At 41.9% G+C, this 22,747-nt stretch overlaps 1 protein-coding gene across 2 annotated transcripts in view; it reads left to right on the forward strand.

The window, feature by feature from the left end:
• Positions 1-22,747, forward strand: part of LOC149065896 (uncharacterized) — a 53,816-nt gene that overhangs the window by 16,014 nt on the left and 15,055 nt on the right. Inside the window, exons 2-3 of one of the 2 annotated variants that reach the window (XM_089253346.1) lie at positions 10,607-10,789; positions 20,872-21,075. In XM_089253346.1, coding sequence (XP_089109472.1) covers positions 10,607-10,789; positions 20,872-21,075 — 387 coding nt within the window. Of the gene's footprint in view, positions 1-10,606; positions 10,790-17,918; positions 18,010-20,871; positions 21,076-22,747 lie in introns of those variants that run through there. The other variant, XM_089253347.1, reaches the window with a different exon arrangement.

Consider the following 22,747-nt stretch of genomic DNA (forward strand, 5'->3'; position numbering starts at 1 on the left):
AGCAGTTGTCGGATGATATTGCTTGCTTGCAAACGTCAGCCGAAGTTATTTATAACAATTCACCCTGAGTAACCGGTGTGGAGTGAGCCACCGGTGGTGGTCTAGTGACGGACTCGCATCGCGAGGACCCGGGTTCGGACCCCACCGTCACCACGGTGGTGGTCTTCTGAAGTGGGTTTTCTGTGGTTCCCAACTTCGATACGTGAATGCGAGCCGTTCTCCCCGTTAAAAAATCTCGCAACAAAGAGTAACAGAGAGACCTACAATGGTACAATTATTCAATCACTTCAATCATAGTCCGAAAAATTGATGATAGATGACAGTACTGTAACAAACATTACACAGAAACAATCTTCACGTTAGGTTCACAACACACACACGCGCAGCTTCCAGGATAGCCCAGGTCATCCTCTACCACCTGCCTATATCTCTTCATTGAGACGGAGCGATGGGCCACATGGTCTGGTTAAGAGAAGGCATTGGGTGAAATGAAGGTACTCCCTTTTCCACAAGGTCCCAAATAAGCTCAATAGGATTCACGTCCGAGCTTCTGGATGGCCAGTTCATGCCACAGAGAGAGTGAGGACTATTTAGCCGGTTTTCTCAGCCACCTCGTTGGGCATTTTGCCTGTTGTGGCGTTGTATTTGTATCTGTGGGAGGAGGTGTCTTGCTGGTCCACTTCACGTCCTTCACGATGGCTGAGACATGATGAATACAAGTAGCAAAACTCTCGGTCTCTCAGAGATGCATTGATAATGATTGATTTAATTATACAAGGTCGCACCACAAGTCGGTATTGATCCATAACAACAGTTTGCGTAGTTCCAACATGTCAAGCAGGGTTCTTGGCCTTGTGGGATGGCCTGCATATTCTGGCTTAGTGCAGTTGGATATCAGACTCATCACCACATGCTACTTGCTTCTCGTATATTCATTGTGGTTAGGCAACAGTAATCTCATGGGCCTTCGACTGCCGGGGTCTCCGTCATTTAGCTGGAAGGTACGTATGGAGGTTGAGAGGGTGAAAATCACGAAAGAAACATGCAGCTCCGAGTCCAGAGGAAACGAAAGGTGGATGCCAGTTGATCGCTGAATGCTCAACATATCTAACTACTAGGTGGTGGTCATGTGTAACGCATACTGCTGTAATAAACGATTTGGAGGCATTCTGTTCGTTATTTGCGCATCTTTTCTTTGAGCTCTGTACGACAGTGCCACCTGTCGGCTGTTTTTAGAGTTATTTTTGTTTTTCCTGTCAAAAAAATTCCCGTGGCCTAGCGATGCTAACCCTGCAAACCGTTTTTCATTTCGGTTATTTTTCCGGTTTTTATGAATTTTTAAAGTTTTTACGGACTTTTTTGCCCATCCTGTACAAAAATGAAGTGACGTGAGTATCTTTATAGTTTAGAAAAAAAATTGCAGCTCAGTTTTTCGTATTTATTCCGTGTAATAAGCATACATATAATATTTTAACTTTTTTTTTTATTCCGAAAGAAATTAAAAACCGAAAAAATGTCCTAAAACTTTAAAAACTGCTTCAAAAGTGAAAATGGGGGAAAAATGTACAAATATCATCAACATTCGGACCTTCTTTCGCGAAGTTCATTGGTTATGCTTCCGAGTACGATTCAACACAGGTATTTTTCGCAATGCAATTTCAATATGGACGAGTTACGCATACCATTTTGGGAACTCGAATCCGATACCTAAAAATGTCCGCCATTCAGAAGGGTTAACTAATTCTAAAGAATTGACCAAGGATTATTTTACAGCAGTAACGTTAATACGAGATTTTTAGGTTCCGCGAATTTGAAGGGTTTCAAGTGGATACGACTCTTATTGTCTCCTGTCGTTATCAGAAACGTTGGAGATATCATTGACACAAATGTCAAGTGTTTCCAACCTTCTTTTCTCTACTAAAAGCGTAGGCCAAGGGTCGCCCAAATTTTGTTACAATCAATCCTGTTTAGATGATCCCACACGTAACAGTATAACACCAGCAATTGCATGAAACACTCAATAGTTGTGCAATACCTATTTCCTATTTTTTTTAAGCATTTTCTTGCGGTTTCCGGTAACCGCATCACGGCATTTAAAGGATGCAAAAAATGTGGTTTCGCACATCATTTTAGGAAGTGTTTATTGATTATGCCCTAAAACATTTTGCGTGTAACTACACCTACTTACAATTTTTCATTTTTCAAGTGCCTTCTTGAGATGCGAAAGTGAAGCATTTACTCAAAGAAAATTATCACTTCTTGATATATGCGCAAAAAGCGTGCGTTGTGAAACCCTAAAATGCGTAGAAGACGTGCGTACCGCTAGGAATGCGTGGAAGGCATCGTTCGCCAATACCCCTGAAATTTAGAAGCTGCAACTTGATTATACTGGCTTATTTGTAACTTAGCTCTGATCCCTGTACAATGCTCGTTACCTACCTTTATTTTTAAAAAAAAGGGGGGGGGGGCTGATACTAAATCCTCCAGCCTTTTAGACGCAGTATCTTGGTTCGACTTTGTTGCAAGCATTTGTCTCTTAAAAGATGTTTCGGACTTTGTCGTCAATCTATTTGTTGCTTTTCTCAAGCAGACAACCTTAGTTTTTTCTACTCTTAATTGAGAGTACGAAGTACGAAAGCCTCTGGATAAACCAGCGGAGATCGAGATGTATATAGTTCGGAAAGAAAATTCACATTCCTCTGTGGGGGAATCGAACAACCAACCTCTCACTGTCCGGGCGAGTGTTTCTCTCTTATTGAGAGGTTGAAATTCCGATAAGAAAAATTTCATAACAACTCTGGAATATGTTTGAAAGACTTCACTTCACAATTCGATAAAGGAAATGAGTATTACAGACAAATAAAAATTAAAAAATGCTCAGCCTAGATCAAAATTTCATGGAAGTAAAATGCAGTTTTCAGACCATCTAGTTGAAAACTTAGACAACAGGTTTGAAGAAAGTACAACGATTTCGAGTCCAATGATTAAAAAAAATGATATTGTGTATAATGGTTCAAAAACGAATCACAACCCAAATTCTGATGAAGCAATGGACAGTTTACTTTGTCTCTCTATTATAAGAGAAATAAGAATACCCTGTATGAAAGATGAAAATATACTTCTTAAAGAAGCGCCACTTATAGGGAAGAATGGTTATTCGTAAAAGAAGTAGTACTTAAATACAAAGAGATGAAAATGACAGAATTTTGCAAATATATCAGTGGGTGCAGAAGAGGAGTAGATAACACGCCTTTTATGTATGTATCCAGAATATAGAAAGTTGATCGTAATTGCCTTAACTTTGCCTCTTTCAACAGCATCATGTGAACGTGGTTTTGCGACATTAAATCATATAAACACAAAAAAGAGCGCTCAACTTGATGATGACCATCTGGACACCCCAATAAGCTTATCGTGGCCAAGGCTCTCCTTTCACTGTCACTGATGAAGACGTTCACTGTGATATTGAATTTGAACTGCCTGTTAAGATGTGGAAACAAAAGAAAAATCGTTGAAAAAAATACGAGTATATAAATATGTACATATACTGTATACACGAATGTCGTGGTGTTTCATATGGTTTTCCACTTTGTTTCAATTCAAATTTAAAATTGTTTTTCACCGTTAAAAAATTACCCTTCATTTTCGAAAATTACCTCTCCCCCTCGAAATCTGGAAGAGGAGTGAAATTACTCGTCATAAAAAAAAATTCTGGTAACGCTTATGGAAGGTATATGTGTACTCCTACAAATGCTTAAATTGAGAAGTTATTCGTATCCCTATAAATTTGCGTAAGAAACATACGATGTACAGCACTCAAATGCGTAGAAAGCTTGCTAGAGATCGTGCGTGCTCTTAGAAATGCATAGCAGGCTTGGGTACACCTAAATATGCGCAGAAAGTATACATACTCCTAGCAATCTGTAGAGATCGTGCTTTTTTACTACTTTAAATGTGTAGAAGGTATGAATAATCTCTCCTAGAAATGCGTAGTAGGTGTTCACACCTCTTAGAAATGCATAGAGGTCGTGCGTAATCATTAAAGAACGGATAGTATATATGCGTACTCCTAGAAATGCGAAGAATTCATGCGTACTCCTAGAAATGCGTAGAGGTTCGTGCATACGCCTAGAAATGCGTGGTAAGTACGCATACTTCAAGAAATGTGTAGAAAGTACGCATACTGCTAGAGAAGCGTAGAGGTTCGTGCATACTCCTAGAGAAGCGTAGAGGTTCGTACATACTCCTAGGGAAGCGTAGAGGTTCGTGCATACTCCTAGAGAAGCGTAGAGGTTCGTGCATACTCCTAGAGAAGCGTAGAGGTTCGTGCATACTCCTAGAGAAGCGTAGAGGTTCGTGCATACTCCTAGAGAAGCGTAGAGGTTCGTGCATACTCCTAGAGAAGCGTAGAGGTTCGTGCATACTCCTAGAGAAGCGTAGAGGTTCGTGCATACTCCTAGGGAAGCGTAGAGGTTCGTACATACTCCTGGAATGCGTAGAGCTCACGCTTACTCCTGAAAACGCGTAGAATTTGTGCTGTGTATCCTTTAGGAGTGTGCTTTGCGTTTACCCTAGTCCTTAGAAATTAGTATAAGGCAGTGAGAGGGATGGTGGCAAACTTTTATAGGAGCGGGCCAAAAAAACAAAAAGGAAACATTTCGGCGGACCGGAAATATTTGGACATTTTTATGTTCAGAAATGAAGCACCAAAGATTCTGCGACGGACGGGATGGGACTTCTAAGCTAGAGCCAAATTTGGCCCGCGGGCCGTAGTTTGCCCATCACTAGTTTAAGGTGTATGCTACAAAAACACGTAGAAAGTGCGCATGCTCCTTTAAAAGCAAAAGAGGTATGGATCCACTCGTAAATGCGTACGGGGGCCATGCGCACATTTCATTACTTTACTTGTTTGTTTTCGCTGTTGCTGGTCATTACCTCTAGGGGAAGTACCCCCAGGGGTACATGTAACGTTGTTTGGTAGCCACTGTTTTAATTTGAAGTCGAATTTGAATATGAATATGTGTTTATTATTCATTCCGTCCTCTTTCGACGTGGTATATGACTATTTTGTTCTCGCTCCAAACTCTTACGTCTTGTTAATTACAGTGCGTTCAACTTCTGACCCCTCCAACCAATCATCTGCTTGTTCGTCGCCCTACTAGCCGTGAAATGCGTAATTTCAGACGCGTCTGACATCTTTTTTTCTTTCCTCTCGCCTCAATCGAGATGATGAGCGCATATTTATAAAGCGCCGATAACATCATGGTCGCCATCTTCCAGGAATGTAGATCGCCGTAAGAAGTAGGACGATAATATGAAAATGAATTTCTATGGGCATTCATGTTAAAGGTGAGGGGGGGGGGGATGTGACGGGGGAACTCTCTCGAGGTAACTACTAACCACATGTTTTCATTGGAAACATGCGTGACACAGAAATTTCACTCGAATGGAAATATCTTATCGTAATGTTTTTCAGATAATTCCAAGATCGATCTGCATCCCAATAATGCTCAGCCGGTGATGACCGAATCGTGAGCTCAACGGCCCTGTGTTCTTTCCTTTATCACCATTGGGTGCTGTATTATTCCCTCGAAGAATGAACCGCGAGTCGAAATTTCAGTCCTTACCAAGGGATCTTCTGGATCGGTTTTCCCAAGCTGTGGTCCGTGGAGTCCTGGGGTTTGAGGGAGTACTCTGTACGGCATACGTGCTCAACCCATGGACCGTTGGCAGAATGTGGCTTTCGAAGTCATCTGATGTGGTCCGCGATCTCTCATCTAATTTTATAAAAATGAACTAAGCGGCACATTTACATATTACTTGAATAACCTGCGAGACACAGTTTCAGATCACTGGAGCTGCCCGTGACACCGTTTAAGTGATCTGCAGCTCATTTAAATATCACTTGAGTGACTTGGGCACACGGGGACTGTATAAAAAGTTAACATTTTTATTTTAACAACTAATTGAAGCAAATTTGTCTGTCCCCTTTGAAACATGAATGGCATATCTGCGTACTACACGTTATTTGGATACTTTTTTTTTTAACTGGAAGTATACCTCTAGGGTCAACGATTCACCAGTAAAATATCATAGGCCCTGTTACCTATGCACCCTGTATATGAATCGGCATCATCATCATCATCATGCGCTGCCCCCCCCCCCCCAGGCTTTCAAGTCTATTCCGCCTACGGCTGTGATAAACCAAGTAGCCAAGTATCACGCACTATATTAAAATCCTTCAAATAATTATAATTACGATATTAAAAGAGCCGCAAAAAACCAACATCCAGAGGTGACGACGGTGAATCACGCTTTGGTGAATTTTCCTTTGAAGACATCCGGTTTTTTTTCCCCTCCTTCAAATAAACGCACGCCATCTATCATACAATTCATACATACTCATTCATTAAAAGAGAAGTAAGGACTGCGTCCATGACCTTCGGTGACTCTCGAGCCACCTCCACGGTCTGTTGTAAGTACATAAAAAGAGGCGTTCATATATATTCCAACAAGCACAGCAAAAGCGTGTCACACAAAAAATAGTCTCGACACGCCTAGCATACATAGACATTCGGTCGTGACGACCGACGTATTATTACGTCATACGCATTCCCCTTTTATACATCATAAGCACCGTACGTACGTCCATTTGACACCCGTTTTTGGTGTAGGATTTTTTTTTTTTTTTTGCTTTCTCTACCGCCTTCAGATTTATCTGTAAAGGCGTATTTGCAGAGGTACGTAAGCTCTCCGAGCACCCTGTATTTCTGGGCAAATGCGCGCCTCTTCTGCTCGCATAATTAGGGCCGTCTTAACAGCTGCATGACGGGATGGATACTTACCAACAAGTGCGGATCCAAAGGGAAGTGATGGGAGGATCGCCCCTTTAAAGAGTCTGAATAATATGGAGTAAATTTGTCTGTCCCGTAAAATACGGGATAATGATCCGATGCACCGACACAATAAGTCATTTCTCCTACCCATCGCCCTCAATCCGCCTGCCTCCGCTGCATTGGCAGCTGAAGATTCCTACTTCCCCACCATTCGCAGCTGAAGATATCTGTCTCGACTACATCCACAGCTGAAGATGCCTACCTCCACTCCATCAGTTGAAAAAGTCTGCTTCCATTTCATTCGAATATGAAGATGCCGTTCTCTCCCCTCCCCCCATGCTCCATGCATTCGCAGAACTTACAATTATCCCCTCCAGGTTCATCGTTCTGGATCCTCGTCTGCCTATCAATTTCATTATTATTCTCAAAAAAGCATAGTACTACTAAATCACATTATGAGGCCTCCGAGCAGTGTCCAGGTGGGTCCCATGCGTTAGGGCATTAAGACTGCACTGAGGATGAGTACAATTTCCTGAGTGGGGGGGGGGGGGGGGATACTTGAAACATGAAGGTCTTCATTCACTCACACGTCTTTACTCGAGAACAACACAGAAGATACCAATGTCACCTGTTTGGGATATGGTCTCTGACAATGGCTTACGCAAGGGGTGGGATTCTTCCTAGAGACAAGATTTTAGTGTTTTTTGGCAGGCAGTAAACATGACCCCCCCCCCCCGAGAAATTCCGGTGTACGCCTACGGTCTCTGACAATAGGGAGTTAGTCTTTCCATAATTTCCTCCCAATTTGTGCTTGTTCTACATCACATTCTGTGGATGGACCCCATCCCCTAGTGACATTTTGAACCCTCCCCCCTCCTTCCTCAGAGTCCCTCCCTGGTCCACGCCCCAACTTTTTATCTTGAAAGCATTGTCGAAGAGGATTGATTGCACGAAGAAGCAGTCAAAAGGAGCCTGACTTAAACTCTTGGTATAAAACAGGCGTCTCCAACCAATTGCTCAAAAGACCCGCGGGCTCACAGAAGCACCAAAGCAGGGATGGTGGTGGTGGGGGGGGGAGGTGATTGCACCCGATTTTGAACTCACGAGGTATGTACTGATCGATACCCCCTCCCCTCCAATTCTCATCAAGCAACCCAATAAAGTCTCATCCATTGATTAACAGTATGCTTATTTGGGTTTGAGCGTACCTCATCGAAATTTCCACACGGTGCTCTTCTGATGAGTCTGATCTTCAACTTGCTATTCGTGAGCACCACGATACTCATAGAAGAGAACCGTAGGGGTTCTCGATGTCTGATCGGTACTCTAATTAAACCATCCCATTCAGTGCCCAACCAAATAGGTGCTCTGTTTATGATGATGATGAAGCATATAGAGAGACGGGAAAAACAAGAGGTTGAAGACCTCTGACCTAAAACGACGCAGTTCACTCGAATGGCCCTAAACGCGACACCCATGGCCCAAGATATGATTATTAATTAAGCACAGGCCATCCTATCGACTTAATATAGAGGTTTCTAAGCGTATGGTATATATATATCTCCACAACAAAACCACGACAGCTTTCTGGAATATTCCAGGCAGACCTGAAGTGGTGATCACTGATGCCTATCTCGGAACAAAGAGGCTAAAAATTACACGAGTAGTATTATCATGTGGAAGAGATAAGATCCTTGTGGAGCTTCTTCAAAGTCTGGAGCAGACTTGGGGACAAAAAAAAAAGTATTTGTTCTCCTTGACCCGGATACGACGTCTCTGGCCATTTCACTCCGATACGAACACGTTTATGGCGCGTGACCAACCACCCTTGTCGTTATTGCTGACGGAATCCAATTTTTTGATTGGGACTGAAGTGACTATTAATAGACACCTTTACGACCGAAATTAATGTTGGGGAACCACATGGCTTTCTTTATACAGGGTGTCCATGAGCTCACGGGGCCAAACTTTAATGAAATACAATAGAATCCTGTTATAACGAACTCAAAGAGACCGGAGAAATCCCTTCGTTAAAATGAAATTCCGTTATAAAGGAATTAAAGGTCTTTGCATTGTTCCTATGGGGGAAAACTTTTTTTGGGGGATTAGAAAAGTGTTCGTTAAAACGAGATTTTTCGCTATTCGTTAAAACGGGATTCGACTGTATAGCACTGCGGGGTCGGAAATGAAAAGTGTTGGTGGAAAAACACGAAATGCTGAGGAAATAAAAAACAGCTTTTTATTTACATCATTGTGTAAAATTCTTGTCAATGGTTTTTGTACAATTAAATGCTGAAATGTCCAACCATTAACAGTGATAAAACCCTGGGAGTGTTGCAATGATTGGCGTACATTGTGGCCGGTAGAGAGCAGCACGATGCGGTCCTGCTGCAGCAAGCAGTCTTGCGAAGCATCTTTCGAAGGCGTATTTCGAATGTGATGGACCAATTTACTGTCCCTGAGAAAACGGACTGAAAAAATCTTTTTTACAGGGCTACGAATTTTTCTTACGGGGGACAAACACCTCAAGGCACTCATCTAAGACAGTGGTTCTCAACCTTTGGAAGACCGCGGCCTGGTAGGATTATTTTTTCTGAGTTTAAAGCCCGGTCATAAACACGACTAATGGAAAACGAACAGGGATGTATATGAAATGATGAATCACTCACGGGCCCGGTTTGACTCTTGTCAGGGCCCGGTACCGGGCCGCGGCCCAGCGGTTGAGAAACACTGATCTAAGAGACTCCAATTGAGAGAAAGAGAGAGGGACTATGATGAGGACCTCATTGCGAAACTTTGAGTCGCTGCTGCGACTGTTCGTGAAACACTTCGGCATCTTCGAAGGGATACGCCAATCACTTGCTAGACGCTGCCAGGCCTGTATCGATGTTGGTGGTGGCACAGTTGAGCACTTTTACTGTAAGTATTAATGTAAATATAAAGCTTTTCTCCCCTCAGCATTTCGTGTTTTTCAGCGCACACTTTCGACCCTACATTGCTATACGGAAAATGTTTCTTTATGTGTATTTTGACTTCCCTTAAAGTTTGGCCCATGAGTTCTGGGACACCCTATACATCTGAGGAGGATGTCACTCTCCGCTATCCACATACGAAGGTTTTATCCTTATTCCCTAGTGCGTTCACCCGGAACGTGGGTTCGATTCCCCTCAAGGGCACAGTTGAATTTTCTCTCTTTCCTAAATATATCTTTGCATCAGCCAGCTGTTAAAAACCTTCGTAAACCCTGTATAGACCAGTGTTTCTTAACCTTTTTCAGCTCATCCCCTTTAGACAATATTCTCTTCTCGTCGCCCTAATACAGCCCCCCCCCCTATCTCAGATCGAGACCCTTTCGAATCGAATTTAATCAAAACTAAATTTATACCAAACAAATTTTATAAATAAGATCGATCTCTGGGAAACCCGGGGCTAGGCATGGATCCAGAAGGTTTGTGATCATCCCCATGCCACCACATCCTGGAGCAGAGTCCATAGGCTGGAATTTTTTGCTGGGCCTCCCCCCCCCCCCACCAGGCTAGACTTTCACGGGCCCCTTTATGGTGAAATCATAGCGTGAAAAAAAACAAAAAATGATGAGAATCGTCCTGGGCCACAGGGCTGGAACCCTGTCAGCCCCACCCTTGTTGAATGTGAAAAATAGGTTTGTGTTAAATGCGGGACGATTCTTCAAGCTTTTTTAATTTTCTATTCCTTGCAGCTGATTGGCCGAAAGAAATGCGTTCTTAATTTTCGTGTCTTTTCTCTTGCAGTTTGTGGCCTGAAATGCGGACACCCTGGATCGCCGGCGTACGGCCGACCGTCAGCCGTCAGAGAGGACTATGAACCTGGACAAGCCGTAGGATTCACTTGCGCTTTGGGATACACCTTGAGGGGCAACCTACAGAGGACTTGCCTTCCGAATGGAACCTGGACTGGACACGTGCCAATATGCGGTGAGTGAACTTAAATTGCGTGTACTAAAACATAACATTACGTCCAGAGAATTCCGGGGGGTACTCGAAACCCTCGGCTTAAGTTCGTGTTATTCAAGTCTAAAATAAATACTTGCCCCGGGTGATAAAGTCAGTTTTTGTTTTTAGTTGCGGCCCTGGCCCTTCTCATGATGGTCACCACGTCTCTCAGCACCACTTGCGATGTGAGAAAGTTACAAGAGTAAAGAGCCCGAGTGCTGGAGAGTGAGGTTTGGAAGTCGGGTGTTCAAGAGAGTGCTGCCCATTTTTCGTGGGTACATCAAAGAGAGTTGTTTTGGTCGAACCCTCCGAGTTAGGCCGCCACGCGTGGTCCGGCAGATGTTGCCGATGGCCTGCTCGTGGACCTATCATCTACAAGGGTTTATCGAGCCTAAAGATTCTCGTGGAGCAAGGTACGACGGGGTTTTTGCTGTCTTAACGTTTGGAGCCCACTCATGGCACCACCCGTATGGCTGAGAAACAAGAGGCCTCCATGGTAATTAGACAGTAGCGTACACAGGATTTTCTCAAGAGGGGGTATTCAACTTTTCCCGGGGGGGGGGAGTTCGTTTTTTACAGCAAAAATACTGTAAAACCCCCTTTTAACGGATTCCCTTATTCCCTTATTTTACGACCAAATAATAATTTTCCCGTATTATAAAACTATGCTTTCCATAGCTCATTATATACCCGTCTCTGCCGAGAGAACGAGGGACTAGGTCACTGAGTGACCAAACGAATGACCTAGAGAATTCGCAAACATGTGAGAAAAGAGCCGTTTGAGTGAGCAGAAGAGTGACCTATAGTGCGTGGAAGCAAAAGAGGGACTTGGAAAGCGTGGGACCAGGTCAGTGAGCGACCAAAGGAGTGACATGAGAGTGTGAGCATGAGACTTGCCAAAAGATTGAACCAGGGAGTGTGCAAACATGTGAATGATCAAAAGAGTGGCTTAGGAACCTTTTTGAGCCCTCCCTTATCCCCCTCCTGGACCGTTATTCCTTCTCGTGCCCCCCCCCCCCCATACTCTCATCTGAGAGTTTTTCTACTTATTGAATTGAATTCAGTTAGAACTGAATTTATAAGGAACAAAATTTTGTACATAAAATCGATCGATTGTATTACGAATCCTAGGCCAAACACTGATTCACTTTTCATCCCACCCAATAGGTGAATTGTGCGTGTGTGTGTGGGGGGGGGGGAGAGAGAAATAGGCATCTCTAACACGTACGATCCAACGAACCTACGCAATAAATCAATCCTCACGACCTGTGCGCTTCTTTCATGTGGGGTTCTATGCATGGCAGAGATGTTCTGCGACCCCCATATTTAGCTGGGTATATAACAGCTTATATATTTGTATACTTCACTCGAAAATCATAGCACCAGATTTCATCATGTAGGCCCTGTGAAAATGAAGCCCCGAGCTATGGATACATGAGTGAAGGTTGCACTGGTACCATAGACAGCTCTGCAAGATTCTGAAAGTAGTCACATTTTTGCCCACCATATTTCACTTCGAAGCTTTATTTCTTCACAGTTCTTTGTGGACCCCTTCACCACTTGTCGTGGCTCCCCTTCCATCTGATTTTCACCCGTAGCCCTCTTAGAACATCCTAAAACCACAAGGGGGCCATACGGCCCCAGGTTGAGAAACATTGGCCTAGAAAACGAGGGACCAGATCAGCGAGCGACCAAAAGAGAGACAGATTATTTGAGCATGGGAGTGACCAAACGAGTACGCAAGCATGTGAGTGATTCAGAGGAACTGGCGTATTTACGGTGGGAGGGAAGCCAAGCGAGTTACAGCGCAGGGCAGCGAATCTGAGGAATGAGTGGTCAACAAAATCAGGCTAGAGTGTGAGAAGTGTGGCGGAATTCATGTAGACCGCAGGTGGCAGAACCGTAAATCTGCCTCTGATCAGGATAATGCTTAATCCTTGAAGTCGATGAGTCCAGTTAGAGATAAGGCACTCGGAGCTTTCGATGAGCACCGCGGTGCTCATCGAAAGAGCTCATCCTTTGAGCAAGAGCATTGAAGATGCCTGCCTGCTTCAAGAAATGAAAAGAAAACGGTGAAAGAAGAGAATATAACGTCCATTAAACAAAACGCCGAAAATAGCGCCTCATCAACGTCACGTCAATTCGGCCTCGCTCTATTTGGCGTCGCTATAACGCGATTTCAATTTACATACACATCGTCGATTGATTTTCTTTTGTTCTCTCTAATCAATTATTACGTATCGAATATGATCAGCTGTTCAATCTAATGCAAGTGCTCGTTTTGTACGCAATTCCCCCTCGGGAACAAATGATATAGATTCGCGCGGTTGCCTTTTGCAGCTAAAGAAAGCGAGATCCTGAATATATTACTGCATATATACGAATGCTATCTACAAATTGTCCACGCCATCTAGTGTCCGTTTTGGCCTTATCACATCGATCAGATTGCTGCTATCCGTGAAGTTTGGACCAAATATTCCAGAGGTTTGTCGAGATATGTGGCATCATTCACTCGGTTTATAGCACGGGATCATCAACCTTCTTCGAGTCTCGAGCGCCGTCCATAGCAAGGGTCATGAGCCATAGCTCAAGAGCCTCTGGCTGTTAGTAGATTTGAACGACCCATCTTGGAATCCCCTGCCGCGAGCGACCAACAGGCTAAGAACCACTCCCCCCCCCCGATCTAGAGACAGTGGCTCTCAAAGAGTGCATCGCGGCTCTTGGGAGGAGTCCGGGCGAACTGGAGAAAACAATGCATACCAAAACCACCTAGAGATATATCTTACTGGTATCTAGTAGGCATTGTGCCTTTACTTAAGTGCTCTGAAGCCGTTGTTGTAGCGACTCATGGGTTAAGAACTTGATCTAACACGGTAGTGGCTTTCTCAAAAGTGCGTCATGGCTCTTGGGTGAGTCCAGTTGAACTGAAGAATACGACGCCTATCAAAGGTTCCTAGATGGAGACTTAAATAGATCCTAAAAGAATCTAGAGGCATTGTATGTACACTATACGTCATCGAAGAAAATGCAGGAAAAATTCGATGTGATCCTTAAATATGTGGGATATCACTAAATTTTTTTCCAAAAATTGCAATTTATTAGTTTAAATGCAATTTGTTAATTACTGCTATAATATTGCTGAAGGTTGCTACAAATCGCAGTAAACAAAAAGGTATTTAAAGGTATTAACGTGCAATATTATTTGATCCCATCAATTACAACGGGTGAATAATTTTATCAAGTCTGCTTGCAGACCACCTATGCCAGGGCTTCTTAACCCATGGATCTCAGGAACTCCTGAGAGGGGTCGCCCGAATACCCACTTACAATCCGGCTATAAATTCATTTGCTGCTTCACTTGTTTCAGTGGCATCTTAACGATTTCGGCGATCTGGGCTATGACCCAGGCATTTTTGGGGTTTCTTCTGTAAGCCATGATTTTATACACAGTATTTTTGGGCAGGGTTGGGGTTTTGACATGACAAGCGTCAAAGACTGGTTTAAACCGTCGAAAACAGTCAAAAACATAAATGAATGCCTTTTGATAATGTTTTGAACACAATAGGTATATAACATGATGAAAAACTTACTTTTTTGCATATTACAATTTTCTATTTTTAAACAGTAACTTATTACAATAATTAAAACAAAATATTAATTATAATTTGCAATTTTGAATTCTTCAACATAAGAGTCTAGAACATATAAAATATAATTTTGGGGTGCATTTTATCTAAGCTACTCATTACCCGTGTTCAATTTCGTAAGCGGAATAGAGCTGTTTATTCAAAATATGTATGATAGGGCATCTCAGGGTTAGGTTTTAGACTTCAGAAATTAAATCGGCATTAAAACAGTCAAAAACTTATTGTCAACGTTGTTCAAATAGTTTTTTTTTAACCTGATAGATATGTTAAATAACAAAACACTTACTTTTATGTAGATTAAAGGGTTTTACATTCGGAATTATAATTACTGAGAATGTATTTTGGTATTTTAAATTTTCTGATCTCTGCCCAAATTTTATTCCATGTAAAAATTCTCACGCAGCGTCTGTTAACACACTAATTAAACTCATTTATTTTCACCTAAAACTTATTCTTAGAGCTCAGGGTGTATAAATTCACAGAGTTTTAAAGAGTATTTTCAACCAAAGCAGAGCTGACAGAGGACTTGATACCCCAAAGTATTTTTTTGCATGTTTGAATACAGCTTCAATTGGAAAACCATTGCATTATAAATGCTAGTGAATATATTTGCATACCATATCATAGTGCAAAATTAAGAATAAAGTAAGTTTGACTAAAGATAAGTAGCAGGAGTTTCTTAAGCTTCATGTGCGAGCTAGCATTGCCAAATTAAATGACATTTTAGTCCTAAAATTTATCATTTTGATCGCTAGATATATGTCAATGTTATGCGCAATAAGAGTATATTTCAGTGATTATCTAGATAATTTAATAATAACAGAAATCAACATTACATATATGATGTAATAAACCTTTTTTAAACACTTATCTGTTGTAAAAAGAGTACAGTAGATGGTTTATATCAATGCAAACATATATAAGCAGTTGAAGAAATTTTGGAAGGTCAAGAACCATCTTGAATCGGGGAATGTCAAAATAATTCCATAGTTTTCCCTTCAGTGTTTATGCTATGCTTTGTTCGAATTGTATATTTTATAAGAAAAAAACCCCATATATATTTTGTCCAAAAATAATTCTGTAGAAAATTATTTTAGAATCTATTAAATATTTATTCTTTGTATAACATAGTCACTTTAAACATTACATGCAATTAACGTGTGTATATTTCCAAAGGGAACTTTTATATTGAAAAGCAATATTTGAGGTTTTTGACAGTTTTTGACGTGACAGTTTAAACCAGTGATTCCCAACGTGGGCGTTAACGCCCCCCCCCCCCTCCGGGGGAGATGGAATATTCCAGGGGGGCAGTAGAAGTGACGGGATACATAGGATCCTATGGGTTAGATTGCGTTGGGAAGCGATGGGAGAAAAAAATTTCTGAAGAAGGGGGCCGTGGGACAAAAAAAAAGGTTGGAAAACTATGGTTTAAACCGTCAAAAACTGTCACGTGTCAAAAACCTGCCAACCCTGTTTTTTGGGGCGAAGTCTGCATCCAAAAGAGCATAATATTACAGAATGTACAGGATAAATTAAATTAATAAAATATTCACATCATTGTACTGGTTACCATTAATAAAAATTCAGATATGATGAGAATTTGAAATTAGAGTAAAAGAACAAAACAATTCCAGAACTAATGAAAAACATTTCCATAATTAATGGAAGCATTTCCATAATTAATGGAAGCATTTCCATAATTAATGGAAGCATTTCCATAATTAATGGAAGCATTTCCATAATTAATGGAAGCATTTCCATGATTAATGGAAAATGATTCCAGTACTCGTAGAAATAATTCGAGAATTACCGAAAATTCAGATTTTATGAGCGAAAAATTCCATTAATCTAGGGCAGGGGGTTCTTAACCGTTTTTCAACCGCGACCCGAAATCAACAACAAGATCAGGTTCGCGACCCATGAGACTGTTTGTTTTTCGAAATTGGTTGAAACCAAGTCAGAGCCGCCCTTAGGGGTGCGCTACAGCTGCGGTCGCAACTGGTCCCCGCGTTTTGGTGGGGTTGGGGGCGCATTCACGGTAACAATAATTTTTTTTCTTTTCTTAAATTCTGAAATTTAACCAATTCTAGAAATCTGGATTTTCATCTAAAAAGGAAAAAAATAATTCTGAGATTATTTCACATCACAGAAGATCACATCACATTATTTTACGTCACAGAAGAGGAAATCGGTATTAGAGAGGACTGGTAAGGGCGGCCCTGAAACCAGTGTTGCAATAAGTGCATTTATACCGTGTTTCCCCGAAAATAAGAGACCCGGTCTTATATTAATTTTTTCTTCAAAAACTGCATTAGGGCTTATTTTCGGGGTAGGGCTTAAATTAGGAGCATCCTGAAAAATCATGCTAGGGCTTATTTTCGGGGAAACACGGTAACAGAACTGTATGTGGATTTGTACGACTCATCTAGGAAGCCGCTACTAACCAAGTTTGGGCCGTGGCCCGTATAGCTCAAGAATCTCCGACTGCTAGTGGATGTTGGACGACCCATCTCGGAAGCTTCGGTGACACAAGTTTGGGTCGCGACCCCCCATACGATAAGAAACCCTGATCTAATGGTCCCTGTTTGATTCGGGATCCCCTTGGGCTCAGATCCCGTTGCCCCACCTCTTAAGAAGCCATGGACTGCATCCACTAATTTCGAAAACTTTCTGTTTATCTGAACTATTTAATAAACATTTTTTTAGTTGAAAATAGACTAATGCGTCCCAAAGTTGATCATGTTGTTGATTTTGGGTCGTGGCTGAAAAAGGTTTAGAACCCCCTGACCTATGCCACCTGTGGTCCACGGGCCATACGTTGAGAAACATGAGACTATACGAACCAACACCTCCTATAACTACAAATTACCATCTAGCTATAGATGGCGTTGCTAGAGCAAAGAGATCCACGGGCGACGACTCCAGTCACCCTTGACCCCCCCCCCCCAGCCGCGAACTCCAACCCGAGAAAACCACAGGAACAAAACGTATTGGCATACATCTAATTCGCTCTTTCAAAGACCTACCTGCCAATCGCGCCTATTAATAAATAATAACTAGTTCTTCGACATCCAAGGGGTGCTCGGCCTACCCTACATTTCATAGCCAAACAATCCTTTTATAAGGATTATTTGTTTATCCATATAATCAATTTTTCTTCGCGTCGTCACGCTCATTTGGAGCAGCCGTATTACGCGTTTGCCCTAGAAAATAATAATAAATGCAATAAATAATTTTCTAGTTCGCTATAAAGAGAAAGATGGCGATGACGCGTTTCGATCATTTTATTTGCTTTCAAAACGAAATGGCCGACTTGACGATGATGGCGGCGTTGGAGAAAAATAACACACTGAAACAGATTCGGTGAACTGTGAAAATAGTTCAGTCTCTTCTCAGTCTTCAACCTGGCCTGGTGTTTTCGCGAGCCCAGTGGCCATTTATTCAGTTGGCCGCCATCTCGTTGTCCGATGACTACTCTCTCTGGTTTCCAGCCATCGCCATGAAATAACATTAGCTCTCGGAGTCTTGTGTCCGTTTTTGTAGAAATACATTCAGGTAAATATGTTTGTCTTTTAAATGATTGTTGAATTTATTTCCCTTTTTTTTTGTGGTCATCTTTCTTCTGATGACCGATTGCCGTGAGTTTTGGTTACTGTATTTTTTTTTTTAACGGTGCTCATCAAAATTCTGTGTCCATCGCCCTGACGCTTCTTATTAAGCTAACCACTAAGGAATCTATTATTGTTCGTTTTTAGACTTTTCTTCTTGGCTTTAAGAAGGAAATGGTGCTCACGAGCACCGCTGAGGCATCCCGAGAATTTGATGGTTACGCTAGATTTTCTTGTGAAGGGTTAGATTGGCAGTGGAACAGCATCATTATTCGTACTAGGTGCTCATCTTCTGACATTCCGCTTTCAATCTGGTGCTCACGAGCACTATTGAAGCATTCCGAAAATCTGATGGTTAGGCCAGAATTTCCTCGGGAAGGTCTTGATCAACATTAACATAGAACAATTTCACACATCAACATCTTGACATTTAACAACTTCTAATTCAATGAGTATATATATGCACATATATACTGTATATTACAGTATGACGTTTACTTATACCCTTATGATTACGTTATACCCGTTGTGACGTTTCCCCGCTTAGTACGATTCATTTTCGTGGTTCCGCCTCTTTTCCGAAATCGGTAATGTAACTTTTTCCTGGATATAACGTTTAAATTTTTTGCAATATCCCGCTTACGACGTCTGGAAAATCTTACTCGTGCTCCCCTCAGCTATTTCCCGTGAAATCAGTGATCTTTTCGTTATCGAGTCTGCCTGCGGACCACAGGTTGAGAAACGCTGCGCTTAAATAATCACGGTATGTATGTCTCTGAATTCGGAGAAGGAGAACAGAACACGTGAAAATAAATACAGTCTATCCCGCCTTGGCACACAGGGCTTGAGTTATGAAGAAAGACTTCATTTTTTGAATATGTTTACATTGGATGAACGCAGGTGTCGAGGAGATATGATCGAAGTGTTCAAAATTTTCAATGGGATGGATAGGATGGACCATGAACTTTTAGTACACCGCCAATCGACTGCTTTTACAAGGGGACACCAGTATCGATTGGTGAGGGACAATGCAAGGTTATGGTGTCGCAGGGAATTTTTCTCCAATAGGGTTGTTAATAAATGGAATAGCTTACCCCCGGAGGTAGTAAATTGTAACACAATTGACACGTTTAAAAAGAAATACGATAAACATGTTGGGGGTAAATCGAGAAGCTATCCATTCTTAGAATAAGACAACCATAAGTATTCTTTATGGGCATTGTATAATATTTTATCATGTGTATATATTGTTTGTAATGTGTGTTAATTGCATTTTTAATTGGGTTGCTGTATTTTTGAAACATATGACAACCATATTTTTATGGGCATCTTTTTATCAGCCACCTCGTTGGGCATTTTGCCTGTTGTGGTGTTGTATTTGTATTTGTATTTGTATTTAACGTGCGCGAATCAGATAAAATCAAAATTTATTAGTCGAAAAGGCGAAATTGTTATATCGGGGGTTGGATCAACACAAATATGAGTGATTCCCCTGGTTTATTTTTATTCGTTAAATCGAGGAAGATCGTTATGGTGAGGTGTTTGAGATTAACCTAAATCTTCGCACGGGACCTTCTAAAAATTCCTTACATCGAAATTCATTATATCTGGGGTCTGGGGGGGAAGGTCAAATTGTAGAATCTGTTAAATATCCTTTACAATTTGTTTATTATATTGGGGGTCTGACTGTATACTCACAAAACACTGATAAAAGTTCGTCGCGAATCAAAGAACTTTTAAATGGGCGTTCGTTATATCGAGGTACGATCGTAAAATTTCTTAAACGAGAGATTATTATCATCGTCAATAGAAGTGGCTCACAAGTAAGGTAATCTAAATAATAAATCTTATCACGGCTATGGGACCAATTTATCACATTTACCAATACGAAATGGTGACTATGCATAATAACTGGGAAATATGATAAATTGCGTACGATTTATCATGTTTACCAACGACGCGACGCTTAAGTAGTATGCATAATCACCGGTGAGAGAGTAATAAATTTCGCGAAATTTATCAAACTTATCAAAATGTTCGGCGATTATGCATGAGAACCGGTTATTATGCATAATATAACCTGATTTATCAAATTTACCACAACATATATATTAAAATAAAGGTGCTCTTCTTCAGACATTGCGCTTGATCTGGTGCTCACGGTAACCTACTAAAGCACCCTGAAAATTCGAAGGTTAAGCCAGATTTTTTTCATGAAGGTTTTTGATCGTCATTGGACCAACCCCTAATTCATTAAACAATATAAGTATTATAGCTGGGGGTGCTCGTCTTCAGACGTTCCGCATAACGGTGCTCGAGACTAGAAGTAAAATTCAAAAATAAAATTAAAATTTTTCAAGTCGCGTGTCACGAGGACTGTTTATGACCAGTATCAGAGGAGCACCCATATGGCACCTTCGGCATACTCTGAAACAGAGGTTTACAACGTTTTAGTTCATGCGTTACCCCCTGAAGGTTAGGAGACTCTTCCACGGAACCCCAAGGAAAAAAATAACAGTTCTACATTATTGTGAAACACCTAAGAAAATCTCTCAATGGACCCTAGTGTTCCGCGGAACACCCAGCGGAAACCCGCTTTCTAAAAAAGCTCAAATCAGCATTTAAATTCTCAAGTATATAAGTGGTTCAAGCTGATAATTGAGACCGCGAAATCGGGTGCCTTAATGACCACCTATGTTGAAGATTTTCATTTGAAAGCATTTAGGGGTGCTCACCACAAGCTATATTGTACAATGTGCAAGCTATATTGTATAATGTACATGCTATATTGTATAATGTACTGTTTCAGATCGCAGCCTTTCGACGATGGACCAGCAGGCATCCTCGAGAGCGACGCTGGCTCTTTACGCCGCTGACAAGGCCATCGACGGCAACAAGGACACCTGCACTTACACCGACAAGAGGAAGCCTCGTTGGATCCGGGTCGACCTCCAGAAAGACCACACGGTACAGGCCGTAGCACTCACAGTGCCGAGGAATATGTACAGAACCGGTAAGTGCTCGATTTATGCCGTCTTTGTAATTCAGTGCTTCTTGACCTGGCAGCGCCTTCGCGGTTTTTGGAACGTTTTAAGGGGGGGGGGGCTCCCCATGAGTGAAAATCGAGTAGACGAGGAGCCATGACAGGTGGTGGGAGGCCCAGGGCCATATAATGTATAAAGAACCTTGCTTATAACGTTGATGGAAACGCAATGACTCGTATATAAAAGTTATACTCGGTTATAACAAACGAAACTTTGGCTTTTACGTCAATAATTGGCGGTAAAATTTGTAAATCTGTAACGAAGGCCTTTCGGAACACATTGAGTTTCAAGACAACGATGAATTCTGGCGAAATTTGCACGATTCCAACTTGCGAACGCTTGCACCAATGGTTCTCAGACATGTCGCCAGCTGCTCTCTTGCGAACCATGAATGACAACTTTTGTGGCTGTAATTTGCAACTTCACTTGCCTTTGACAATTTATTTGGCTGTAATCAGGGCCGGACTTGAGCAGGTGCGAAGGGTGCAACCGCACCGGGCCGCTCAATTTTACAGGCTGCAAAACGCAACAAAAACATTTCAATTTCATATTTTAACTTCTGACTTCTTAACAAACTAATAGCTCTGTCCAAGGCAAAGAACCCTCAGTTTTCAGACCCCAAATTTGGCATGCTTATGACAGCCCCTCCCCCCCAAATTCCAGCCAGGAGGAAGGGTTCAGATGGATCCGGTGTCTCGGGCGCTGGACCAGAGTTTCAGCCCAGGGTACAGATAATCGGATAATCTGTAAACCCCCTGGCGTGGGACACTTGGGACTTGGGGAATGGGAATACCAGTTATGCAATCCGTTACAGGACCGCAAAGCAGTTTTTTGTGACAATTTGTTTGACTGCAATTGGCCTTTTAACTGGCCTTTGACACGAGAGTCTCGCTGCAGTGTTGAGCATTGGCAGAACGCGCATGCGCCAATGTGTCTGGCTGTTACGCTTAGCAACTTATCGCTCGCTACTTTATTAGTAAATACGCCTGCAGGCCGAACTTCGTCGGGCCGATAAAGGGGAGCCCCTGCCCCTCGCCCCCAGACCTGTTTTCACCGCAACCGGAATGCATCTGGCGATTGGTGGTGATATAAATGAATTACATTTAACCAATGCAACGGTTTAAAAAAAATTAAATTTTATCGAAATTAAAAAAAACTAAATATAAATTTAAGATCACAAACACACACATTAAAAAACGAAGATCGTAATGAGGGGGAAAAAACCTTAGCCGAGGGGGAATCGAACCCACAACCTACGGTATATGTGTCTCTCGCTGTACTGATGTCACCACTGTACCAATTGTAGATGTTCAAAATTCTTGCAGAATTAAGTATATCAGTCATTAAACGTGGCCAGGATATATGTTGGCAACAACAGTCGTCAGAAAAGCGCGCTAATCATGCGCATGCGTGTTCCGACAATGCTCAACCAGCACCTCCTAGAGATAGAAAGCCTCCGGACGCTGCTCGTGACGTGAGAAAGTAGTCCATTTTCCATCAGAATATTCGGGGGGAAAAAAATTCCCTGCTCGTGCCAGTATCATCATTGTAGTGCCCGAGTGGCATGGTGGTAAGATGCTCGTCTACCATCGTGAAGGTTGTTGTCAGGGTCCCGGGTTCGAACCCAAGGGAGGATATAGA

The sequence above is a fragment of the Pholcus phalangioides genome, unplaced genomic scaffold (genome assembly GCF_987345545.1).
Source record: "Pholcus phalangioides strain wild (caught in Gottingen) unplaced genomic scaffold, Ppha-v1.0 ptg000037l_1, whole genome shotgun sequence".
Taxonomy (NCBI): domain Eukaryota; kingdom Metazoa; phylum Arthropoda; class Arachnida; order Araneae; family Pholcidae; genus Pholcus; species Pholcus phalangioides.